The sequence below is a fragment of the Siphateles boraxobius genome, unplaced genomic scaffold (genome assembly GCF_051911475.1).
Source record: "Siphateles boraxobius isolate OS27281-9 unplaced genomic scaffold, OSU_SipBor_1 123, whole genome shotgun sequence".
NCBI lineage: Eukaryota > Metazoa > Chordata > Actinopteri > Cypriniformes > Leuciscidae > Siphateles > Siphateles boraxobius.
The window spans coordinates 248,007-260,793 of record NW_027508726.1 but is presented as its reverse complement, the minus strand read 5'-3'; the positions used below and the strand labels follow the sequence as shown (position 1 = coordinate 260,793).

Here is a 12,787-nt window from a genome sequence, read left to right as displayed (position 1 = left end):
TGTAACCCAACACGTCAAAAACATCCTAGTCCCCTAAACTTGCAGATGTACTTTACTATGTGAATCCCTCAGTGAAAAGCTAGCACTATAATTATGAGAATTTATTATAATTATGTAAGAACACAAACTTTTCATATGTTCAGATAATTTTTTTAAAATCGAAAATAACACATTTCTGCATTTCACCTCCGCTCTTGCTTTAGTATCTAAAATACTAAACTTTTTACTCTGTTTGTGTCATGGCTGGCTTTATGACATTTGGATAGAAGCAAAATAAAAAAATGTTTTTAAGTTTTTGCACGGCCGGTGTTAATATCTGTGTATGCTCCCTGTTCAGAGACATTCATGCAGATCACGATCTTACAGAGTAAAATAGTTCACATAAAAACAGTTCACCCATGTTATTAAAACTAGTTGTCAATATGCCAACTTTTCATTTAGTCTTCCATGGAAGGAAGTTAGTTGTGTGTTTGTACTCACATCATGAGGGTGTAAATATTGCTCTTAAACGATAAAAAAAAATAAAAAAAAAATAAAACGTCAGTATAAAAGTACTGCAGACTGCATGAATGCATATAGTACATATTTTACTTTTTTTCAGTATTCCCCTATTTTAAACGTGTAAGATGGAAAGTAGATAAAGTAAATTTGATCTCTTTGTGTTTATTTCATATGACATATTTCCTTTTATTTAAACCTTCTGGGAACTCTGTCGAGTTTATGTTAAAAGTTCAAAGCTTCTTTTTTAAAACAGAAATGATTTCTGCCACCTAATGGGTTTTTTGGTGTCTTTTGAGCTCTTGCCCGTTTTACTAGTTAATTTGGGCGACTTGTAAACCACTTGCGTGACTAGAACTGCTTTCATTCACCAGCTATTATTTTAACAAGCAATTATCTGTGGAGGAATGTGATTTTAAAAACTATGAGATTTCAGCTGTTTCCTTCCTGAGTACCAAAACACACAACTCTAACATTCAAATCAGTCTATGGGAATGATTGCCAATTCATACAAAACAATCTATCCATATTAAATGACTGAACGAAAAACTATTTGCAATGTGATCCAAGATCAAATAAAATTAAACTTACAATATAATGCTTAATGAAAGAAAATTGTATCTTTTTAGGACCATTAAGGTTTTATGCATTGTATTATTAGTTTCATGACAATCGAGCACACCATCAATACCATGTAAACCAAAACAAATATACATAATTTATGGCCTTTATTTGAATGCTAATTTAATTTTTTTTTACTGTAAAAGAATTGAAACATTTACTGTCCTAATCACCAAATATTGAAAATTAGAAATATTGGGAGGAAAACTCATAAAATACTGTATATTCATGTCTGAAGAGAAAGGCGTGCGTTTGATTCCCAGGAATGGAAGAACTAATAAATGTATCCCATGAAAACACTAAGTAACTTTCGATAAAAACTGCAAAATGCATACACATAAATGCACAGCTTTAAAAGGAACTAAATAAAAATAGCTTAGAAACTGATGAAAAAAACTTTCACAAAAAAATATTGATTCTTTTTAAATTATTTTGCTAAAAACGTTCTTTAGATTTTGGAATGAAACTTGTGCACCGCATCCTCCCTTTTTACAGCACAACATCGGTTATCTCTTATTGTTTTTAATCTGATATTTTTCCAATGCTTCCTTTCTTCATTCTTTCACATTTCTGCAGAATTAACATTTTTTTATTTAGAATTAACACCTCTCTCTCTCTCTCTCTCTCTCTCTCTCTCTCTGTCTCTCTCTCTCTCTCTCTCTGCTCTCTCTCTCTCTCTGCTCTCTCTCTCTCTCTCTCTCTCTCTCTCTCTGCTCTCTCTCTCTCTCTCTCTCTGCTCTCTCTCTCTCTCTCACACACACACACACACACACACACACACACACACATGCAAAGTGAGTTCCAGGGAATCAAACCAATGGACACTGCTCTTTCGGTCCCTATAAACTAGCAGGGCCAGTTTTACTCTCAGGTTAAAAGATAAAGAGATGTTTTGATAGACAGGTTATACTGTAATCTATCTTTTAAGGGATGAAAGTGTTTGGTGGAGGAGAAGGAGGAGGAGATGAAGTATATATACAGGTCCTTCTCAAAAAATTAGCATATTGTGTTAAAGTTCATTATTTTCCATAATGTAATGATAAAAATTAAACTTTCATATATTTTAGATTCATTGCACACCAACTGAAATATTTCAGGTCTTTTATTGTTTTAATACTGATGATTTTGGCATACAGCTCATGAAAACCCAAAATTCCTGTCTCAAAAAATTAGCATATTTCATCCGACCAATAAAATAAGTGTTTTTAATACAAAAAAAAAAGTCAACCTTCAAATAATTATGTTCAGTTATGCACACAATAGTCAATACTTGGTCGGGAATCCTTTTGCAGAAATGACTGCTTCAATGCGGCGTGGCATGGAGGCAATCAGCCTGTGGCACTGCTGAGGTGTTATGGAGGCCCAGGATGCTTCGATAGCGGCCTTAAGCTCATCCAGAGTGTTGGGTCTTGCGTCTCTCAACTTTCTCTTCACAATATCCCACAGATTCTCTATGGGGTTCAGGTCAGGAGAGTTGGCAGGCCAATTGAGCACAGTAATACCATGGTCAGTAAACCATTTACCAGTGGTTTTGGCACTGTGAGCAGGTGCCAGGTCGTGCTGAAAAATGAAATCTTCATCTCCATAAAGCTTTTCAGCAGATGGAAGCATGAAGTGCTCCAAAATCTCCTGTTAGCTAGCTGCATTGGCCCTGCTCTTGATAAAACACAGTGCACTAACACCAGCAGCTGACATGGCACCCCAGACCAACACTGACTGTGGGTACTTGACACTGGACTTCAGGCATTTTGGCATTTCCTTCTCCCCAGTCTTCCTCCAGACTCTGGCACCTTGATTTCCGAATGACATGCAAAACTGAGCAACAGTCCAGTGCTGCTTATCTGTAGCCCAGGTCAGGCGCTTCTGCCGCTGTTTCTGGTTCAAAAGTGGCTTGACCTGGGGAATGCGGCACCTGTAGCCCATTTCCTGCACACGCCTGTGCACGGTGGCTCTGGATGTTTCTACTCCAGACTCAGTCCACTGCTTCCGCAGGTCCCCCAAGGTCTGGAATCGGTCCTTCTCCACAATCTTCCTCAGGGTCCGGTCAGCTCTTCTCGTTGTGCAGCGTTTTTTGCCACACTTTTTCCTTCCCACAGACTTCCCACTGAGGTGCCTTGATACAGCACTCTGGGAACAGCCTATTTGTTCAGAAATTTCTTTCTGTGTCTTACCCTCTTGCTTGAGGGTGTCAATGATGGCCTTCTGGACAGCAGTCAGGCCGGCAGTCTTACCCATGATTGCGGTTTTGAGTAATGAAACAGGCTGGGAGTTTTTAAAAGCCTCAAGAATCTTTTGCAGGTGTTTAGAGTTAATTAGTTGATTCAGATGATTAGGTTAATAGCTCGTTTAGAGACCCTTTTCATGATATGCTAATTTTTTGAGACAGGAATTTTGGGTTTTCATGAGCTGTATGCCAAAATCATCAGTATTAAAACAATAAAAGACCTGCCATATTTCAGTTGGTGTGCAATGAATCTAAAATATATGAAAGTTTAATTTTTATCATTACATTATGGAAAATAATTAACTTTATCACAATATGCTAATTTTTTGAGAAGGACCTGTACACGCATCAACCTGTGCTGAAGGCAGAGCGAGTGGACAAATCACCTCCAGGAGAACAGAAGGTATGAGACACATATACTGACACACACATCTGTTGTGTTTACATGGTAAATTACTCAATATTTCATTATCATAAATTCATCTTTAAAAATGAATATTAACAACAATTATCTCTGTTTTTTTTACAGCTTACTGTATAGCCTACACTGTTAATTATTTCCCTGTTAAATAACTGGAAATTACTGGCAGCAGGGTTACCATTATTTTCCTGTTATTTTAACAGTTAATTCATGTTAATGTTTTTTTACAGTGCACTCCCCGTAATGTTTTTCAACAGGAATTTACTGTGAATCGCAGAAAAAACAGGAAACAACTGGCAGCAGTGTTACCATTATTTTCCTGTTAAATCACTGTTTATTTTGTTTCCATTAAATATTAATAATTATTTTTAGCATAACGTGTACCACTGATTGTTATAGACATATTCTAGCTTGAGTTAATACAAGAATAGGCATAATCCATCAGACAACACTTAAGTGAAAAAAAACGAATAGTTCCGTGTTGAAATTAACTTTTTTTTATTGTAATACACACACTGAAATGTAAATACTTACAAATGTAGGCACACATGGATCAGACCAATCAAAGAAATATTCAAAAACATTCTTAAACCCAAATACATTGTTCATTATAACAAAATACTGAACATCAACACTTAGTTACCTAAACCACTAAAATTCAACATATGAATACATTCATACCAATACTTAACACTTAATGGAACTCTTCATCAATAAAGAGCATAAACAATAAAAACACTGCACTGCTTAGACCACTAACCATTTTCCAAAGCACACGAGGATCCTTTGCAAAGTCTTGGGTCTGTATATGAGAGAAAGAGAGAGAGAGATGAGTTCCATAATTTCACATTTTTAATCCAAAATTATATCACATGGCTTGACCAAAAAAAAGCTAATTTTAGAAACATAGCACAAAACAGACAGAATAACATAAAATAATAGAAAGGGTGATGAATACAATTCATTGAAAGAACAAAAAAGAATGGCAAAGAATTGAAGAGTTAAGAATGAACATTAGAATGAATTTCCTGAGTCATTGCTGTTTGAACATATCGGTATGTGTAACGTATACATCTTACTCACCATTTTCAAATGAAATCCCACTGAAAGTACATGAGCTTGCGCAAGAGGCTGGGACGTGTGAATTGACAGTTCTTCTTTTTTTCCTCTTTGCAGCCTGTGTCGCTTTTTCTGGGTTTATACCCACAAAGCATCTGAAAAATTATACACTGGTTAAAAATCTAGTCACAGACTAACAGCAACAACAAAGTCAACAAATGTACATGAACTATCCTCAACATGCACTATCTTCTTCCCTCTGTGAATATTGTTAGTTGCACTAAAACTTTCTAAATCAAAGTTAATTGCTAAATCCCTTCAACCAGACCTGTTGAAACCATGCTTGAGCCACAGCTAGGCCAGAAAAAAATGCAGGTGTTAACAGACAATATCTTACCTCTGGATGAATTGAAGCGTGCAGGCTGCCTCCTCTTGATACTGTAAGTCAAAGATGTAAAAACAGGGTGAAAAAAGGATTCCAGTCCTGTCACAAAGGTGGATGTGATCCCTTCCCTTCGCAAATGATTTGGCCCTCAAGGCTGAGCATCCAGCGCTGGAAACGGCTTCCCGTTTCTCCTGAACCCAGAAATGTTTTAACTGTCAAATTTCTGTTTTAGTTTTAATTTTCATTACAGTTTAGTTTGATACCATTGAATTCACTACATACAACACTAAAGCCAACTGTATTATCTAAAACCAACTTACCAAGAAGTATCAGATGAGGAGTTGCAGGTATAGAGAGTGAACTCTCAAGGTCAGCTGCAGTGGCATATCCCTAGGACATAGAACAAATTAAACACAATATTAATGTCATAAGACTACCACTGAGTTAGATATATATATATATATATATATATATATATATATATATATATAGATAGATAGATAGATAGAAAGAAAGAAAGATGGAGAGACAGGAAGAGACATATAAAGAGAGAGGGGGGATATAGATAGAGAGATAGAGAAAGATACAGAGAGAGATAATGATGGATAGATAGATAAAGTGAGATAGATACAGATATAGAGGGAGAGACAGAGAGAGATGGAGGGAGATAGAGGGAATGGGGGAGAGATAGAGGTATAAATAGAGGAAGATATAGGGATAGATTGATAGGCAGAGTGATAAAACAGAGATAGATACAGGGTATGTAAAAAGAAAGAGAGAGATAGTGAAAGAGATAGGTAAAGATAGAGGAATAGATAGAGATAGAGGCAAAGTGAGCGAGAGATAGATGGTCAGAGGAGTAAATCCTGGGATATCATCTTGAACAGCATTGTGATCAGGGATGGTACCCCCTGCATCTGTAATAAAAAAAAACAAGAAAACAAATGTAAACATTGATTTACAACTCAATGATAATCAAAACAGCACACACACACACAAAAAAAAATAGGGTGCACTATACAAATGCAATTAAAAGAGAATAGCTGTTCACTTCACATAGCTATACTGTACTAGCCCGATCAGTAGGCCTATAGCTGTTTTTGCTGGATTTACCTCATTGATAGCCTAAAACCTGCACATAAAATAAATAGTCACACCAGCATGTCTGGTAGCCCAAACAGCTTTAATCCATCAAAGACGAGCAGCTAAATACAGTCTTAGACCAACTAACGTTATCTAGTATCATAAACAGTTGGGTTGGAACGGTACACAGAAGTCATGGTTCGGTTCATACCTCGGTTCAGACATCACGGTTCGGTAGGAGTTCGGTACAATGGAGGGAAAAGCAAAACAAAAATGCAGAAGGCAATTATTTTTATTTTATTATTTTTTACATCCAGTTCTTGCGTCTAAATTAGTTGCTTACATTAACAATATGGGCCAACAATAGCAGACATAAGCCCTTTAAATAAAAATAAATGCCCATGTTTTATAAAAAGGTTCACAAAACTAAACAAAAATGTTTAGAAAATATGTAAGATAACGTTAATTTAGTTGTAGGTTACGTTCTCATATCCATTTTTTTTCTAATGTCACAAGGAATAATCTGGTTTACTGCTTTACACGATTCTTTAGTAGTGTGGTTTGGGTATCCTAAAGTGTTAGTAGAGTAAGTTACTAAAGTACTAAAATAAACATTCACGAGTGTACCTTACTTCTCACCGCTGATTCCTGATGGTTTAGAGGACAATTACACCAAGTCGCACACTGTCGTTTCAAAGAATAGTACACCGGCGAGTGCGAAGTATAAATGCCTCGTCCATTTGGGAAGGCGCGCGCGCGGTCACGGAGGCTTGCGCTGCGGAGGAAAGTAAACAAACCTAGCAGGGCAACAGATTAGGTGTCCCTAAAGGACCCGCTAACAGTGGTTCCGCATTACATTAATTTGCACGCGAGTTTTATTTATTTTTATACCGTGTATTCTCCGTGTTAATTCATGCACCGGACCGTGACGCCCATACCGATTCGCTGTTCAATACGAATAACGTTACATGAACCGTTCCACCCCTAATAAACAGCTATCAGTAAATAGATTTATGTTAACCGTTTGATTTTCAGGATTAATCTGCTTTAACCAGACGTGCACATGGCAAGAATGCCACACAACTTGACCACGGGAATGCTATAGGCCTAGCGTCCTACTGTTTACGTTATAGATTTAGATCGTATACATAAATGGACATTACAATAAGCGCATTGTTTCTAAAATTAATGGGAAAACTATTGAAATGTTGCTAGCTTGAATCACCGTGGCTCATTAGCAGCTAGCTAAATTACTTCATGTGGTCTAAGTCCGTGGCGTTTAGTAGGCCTATAACGTTACAGTACATCAATATCACTGATAGATGCTAAAACTATGCATGAATTTCAAGAAACTCTTTAATCTCACCGGATTATTGTGATTTTGTTCGATGTAACCAGCCACCGCGATCTTCCGACATGGATCTTCGTGTTCGTTGCAGGTTCAAATGCCTTCTTCTACGCTCCTTCCCAGAATTCAAAAAATACTGTATGAACCTGTCATTTCAAATAGTGGCGCCAATAGACATAATAAAGTACCGCCTGCCAGCGTGCAGGCGTGCAGCGGATATTTACACCGTGTTCAGAACACACACACACAGACAGACAGACACAGGGAGCGCAGTTCCTCAACTAATAAATGTAGCATATAGGCCGTCTCGCGTAAAATCCGGGTGTAGGGTATTAATAGGGTAACAAAAGGCTATTATACCCACGATAACAAACACATTTGCGCATGCACAGAAAACACCGCGAACCTTCTTATTTCTCTCTGTGTCTGTGGAATAGGCTATGCAAGATTATTCTTGATAATATTTGCAGTAGAGAAAGCAGGTGTTTAATTTGTCTAATTCATTCAGTAAATGCATGTACTATATTTAGGTTGTTGGATTGCACCGTCGACTAGGCTACTGATTGAATCAGCCGTTGTTTAGCAACCTAAAAAAACGAAATGCAATTGCTAACTTCGCCACTTATAAATAATAACTTTTTTATAATAAGCATGAAAGTTGACCATCGTAGGCTAACCTTATATCCGACATTGCTTGAATTTTCGATTTTGCTGTTAAATAACAAAAATGAGGTGTTATTTAACAATGAGGTGTTAAATAACAAAAATTAGGTGTTATTTAACATATATTTCCTAAAATTAACAGTAAGGCGCAGTTATTAAAAATAACAGGTTAATCATGTTGAAATTTGGGTGTAAATTAACAGAAACATTTAACAGTGTACTTCGGCAGCCATGGCAGGTTGGTGGACGATCTTCATATGTATTTCTGTATTAATTATAGCCAGGATTTGTGACTATACTGAAGGATTCGCGCACATATTGGTTTAAAAATAAAGGGTTTTTTTCATTGTAATGTCATAGAAGAACCATTTTTGGTTCCACAAACAGACTGATCTCATGAAATGGCGTATCTAGCCTATTTCGTATTTCCATTTTCAGCGTGTTTATCAACGCCGTTGACTTAACGTTACATCTGTATATATAAATATATGATCTACCCCAACCCCGTCCCTAAACCTACCCTTCACTGGGGTTAATACCATTTATGAGTCTTTCCCTACCATCCTAGGAAAAAATATATCGCTCCCCAGATGTAGATATACATTTTGCTTCGCTCGGACATTTAACGGCGTATAGACATACACGTGGAAGATGACGGTTCGTTTCGGCGTGGACATACACGCGGATAGCTCAAAATAAGTATAGAAGTGGCGTGTATGTTTACGCAAAGTCATGATGTCATGTTGCCACAAAGAAACTTTCAGTGATCAGTTTTTGTGTGAAGAACATTTAAATAATCAAAAGAACCTGGAAATCTCCCATGGATGTTAAAAGTTCTTCATGAAACCATCGATCGATGCCAGTAAATAACTTTTGATTTTAAGAAGTACAAAAATAGTTATGCAGTTTACAGCACTCGTTATTCCTACAGTATAATAGTTCCTAATAGTTATTTACCAGTATAACAGTTCCTAATAGTTATTTAATAACTAACTATTAGTTTTTTTAATAAATAACTATTAGGAACTGTTATACTGTAGGTAAATAACTTTTAGGAAGTGTTACTGTATCTATCCATTCATCTATAAATATCTACAGTAACAGTTCCTAATAGTTATTTACCTACAGTAACACTTCCTAATAGTTATTTACATACAGTAACACTTCCATCCATCCATCCATCCATCTTTCTTCCTTCTCTGATTCTCCACAGACGACAGCTTTAAGAAGGAGTTTCTGGAGACTCATAACCGGTACCGTGAGCATCATCAGGCGCCGGCGCTGGTGTACAGTGAGGATCTGTGTGTCACCGCTCAACAGTGGGCCGATCACATGCTGAGCAATAACGCACTGGGACACAGTGACACGGACCACGGGGAGAACGTGTTTTACTCCTTCAGCTCCGATAAAAAAACACCCACAGGTGAAATCTGCAGCTTTAATAATCACGTACAGTATAACGAGTGAGAAGGGGGGACTCGGCAAACTGAGATCTTACAATGTAGTCATAAAATATTAACGTTCAAAAAATCCTTAGAGCACCTCACACTAATAAAATATTTAATGTTTTGCATATTCTAGGGAAGGAGGCTGTAGATTCGTGGTACAGTGAGATCAAAGATTACGACTTTGAAAAACCAGGACATCAACCCAAAACAGGTAATATTACTGTATTTTGGGGAATAAATGGTTTCATTGAAATATATAACATTAAGGAAATTATAATTAGCTTTTTTTAGAGATTGGCATTTCATTTATTGGCTTACTGCCTTTAGTGTAATCTCTGTCTAATTGTGTCTAATATATATATATATATATAATTCGCAGGGCATTTCACCCAGGTTGTGTGGAAATCCTCCACCGAGCTCGGAGTCGGTCTGGCTACTGATGGAAAAACTATTTTTGTTGTTGGTCAATACAAACCTGCTGGAAACATAACTAATGCTGGTTACTATCAGGAAAATGTGCTGCCTAAAACCGGCTAGTGATTGTTTGCTTCCTTTTTTGGATTTAAATATCTTTAACATTCATGATTTGGCAAATGCTCTTATTCAAAGTGATTTAATAATCATTACCGGTTTAAATATGAAATATAGGCCAGTAAGATCAAATTCTGTATGTGTGTTATTTTAATAAAGTATGGATCATTGCATAAGCAAATGTGTAGCTATTTATTTCTAACTAGCTGAAACTGTGAAACAAATAGGCTAGCAAAAGAAGCTACCACCACTCCTGAACTGATCTATAAAGCCATCTTATGGCTACATTGATATGCAAATGTCTAAATGATCAACAGGATCAAAACTTTGCTGAAGAACCTGTTTCTCACGATCTCGTCTGATCGTTTAAACTCTTTTATCAAGTAAAAGTCTTTATAAACGTCCTCCTTCAGCTGGTGCTTCACTTGTCTTTCTGCTGTCAAATCTCTGATTTTTTATCAAGTAACATAAGAATAACTTTGATATTGTTTGTAATATTTAGGCTACAGGACTGATACAGCTTAGGTTCAATTGATTATCCAAACATATTTTTTTAGGAAACCATGTTAAATCCTCAAATATGATCATCAGGTTTTTGATAAAGGTTTATTTGTTCATCTCTCTGTCAACCTTGTATTGCGTTATGTGTTTTAAAACTACAGAGCTTTGATCATAAAACTAAACCTTTAAATGTCATCTTATTACTGGCAGTTGAAGAGTATATAGCTTATCAGGTTCACTAGAGGGAGCCAGAGAACTACATTTAAAGAGTGAAGTGCGCGTGCGCGATAAATAAAGAAAAACAAACATACCATTTCCCAGGAATTTTACAGCCTCAATTGCCCAGTTCAGTCGCCGGTTTGTGGGGTTGATAGCAGACAGAATTTTGCATAACTGATAAAAACATTATGAATTTTGACAGAACAAACAAAGCTAGAGAACGCTAGGTGTTCAACACACTGATGATAATATAATTCAACACAATCTCATGAAAGTGCGTATCTATAGACCTTATGCGCCAGAGAAACAAGGGCGCCGCCATCTTTAGAATATTGTCTTTGAACTTCCGTTTTTGTGGTCGCTCTGTATATTTCTATGGCATTGCTGTCTTGGAGTAATTAGCTTTTTGTAGTGGATTTACTTAATGTAAAGTTAACTAAAGTTATCATGATGATTGTAATGTTTAAAGCAGACGTCTTAACAAATGTCAGTAGACAGGGAAGATTTTAAAACGAGCCGTTCATTCATAAATACGCAAGATAGCTGTGAAAATACAGACCGGAAGACAAAAGACAACGAGCGCAGCGCTGTAAAGGGGCGTGGCTACATAAGGTCTATACCACGAATGTTATAGACCCCTTTTGCGCCGACGTCACAATCACAATTATGTCCAAGGGGGTAATCCATCAGCCGGTGATAGCCATTGTAGATGGCTATCACCTGCTGTTAGCATCCCATTGACTCCCATTCATTTTGGCGTCACTTTGACAGCGAATAACTTTACATCTGAGGCGTCCAAAGACTCCATTTGTCCATTATTTATTTCTAAAGAAACACGACAATGTATAAAAGGCTCCATTACTTTGTATCTTACGTTATGGCCCCGTAGAAGCCATTCTTGTAAAAATAGGCTAAAAATTGCGTCATAACCACGCGACTTTATGTCGCACAATAGAGACATTACCGTATAGACAGGAGGAGAAGCTCGCAGGCAATATTTTACTGTCTAAAGTCAGCCCATGGCATAGATAGAGTCCATAAAAGCAACGCGACAAAATAATTAATCAGAATACTTACCAAAAGTTGCTGCAGGTCGCGGTTGGGTGACTGTCTACGGGTGATTAAGATTTGTCTTGGCACAGCTACTAGAAGATTTACAACTCCCAGTCAGGTTGCTCACATGACATCTACGTCATCAAGCTCAGTTTGAGCCTGCGCAGAACGCTTGGCTATCAGGAAGTGAGTACCCATGTTTGGCTTCAACTCTCTCCGTTGAAATCAACGGGGTCGCTCTGTCCATTTCTTTTACTGTCTATGATTATGTCACGGCGCTAGCTGGAGGCAAAACAATGTGAACACTGGAGGCTGCAAATACAAACCAGCACATATTCGGCTACATAATAAGGAGCTTAAATTTTTATTATTATCATTGAATGTCATCTTGTTGTGTTGTTGGGTGCTAGAATCAATGAAAAATGAATATGCTGTATCTGGAATTATTATTTCTAGAAAACATTCACATCATTAAAATTGCTCCGTAATGTCACTCTTCACATTGTCGTCTTCTTGGCGCTGCATGGCTAGGCAGAACTGCGGATCTATCGTACCACACAAGTCTTGAACATGACCATTCAACACATAGTTATAGGCATCTAAAGATTTATATGCCCTCAGTTTCTCTTTATGCTCTTTTTCTCTATCGGATTGGTGTAGAAGTCAGGCCACTCAACCGGTGTTAGCCTAGCGTTAACGTTAATCCTGTCAGATCGTCCATCCATTGAGTGAG

General features: G+C 37.1%; 1 protein-coding gene and 1 long non-coding RNA gene across 2 annotated transcripts in view; one reads left to right on the top strand and one right to left on the bottom strand.

Annotated features, from left to right (window-relative positions):
- Positions 1 to 4,507: 4,507 nt before the first annotated feature.
- On the bottom strand, positions 4,508 to 5,297 carry LOC143732792 (uncharacterized). The gene is made up of 3 exons (XR_013201179.1): positions 5,221 to 5,297; positions 4,848 to 4,978; positions 4,508 to 4,566 (listed from the first exon to the last, which is right to left on the bottom strand). It is a non-coding gene; the product is annotated as an uncharacterized LOC143732792 (long non-coding RNA).
- A 3,231-nt stretch (positions 5,298 to 8,528) lies between these two features.
- Positions 8,529 to 12,787, top strand: part of LOC143732878 (uncharacterized) — a 37,739-nt gene continuing 33,480 nt past the window's right edge. Inside the window, exons 1-4 of the mRNA XM_077224334.1 lie at positions 8,529 to 8,540; positions 9,516 to 9,725; positions 9,884 to 9,961; positions 10,130 to 10,282. Coding sequence (XP_077080449.1) covers positions 8,534 to 8,540; positions 9,516 to 9,725; positions 9,884 to 9,961; positions 10,130 to 10,282 — 448 coding nt within the window. The 5' untranslated portion in view covers positions 8,529 to 8,533. The remainder of the gene's footprint in view (positions 8,541 to 9,515; positions 9,726 to 9,883; positions 9,962 to 10,129; positions 10,283 to 12,787) is intronic.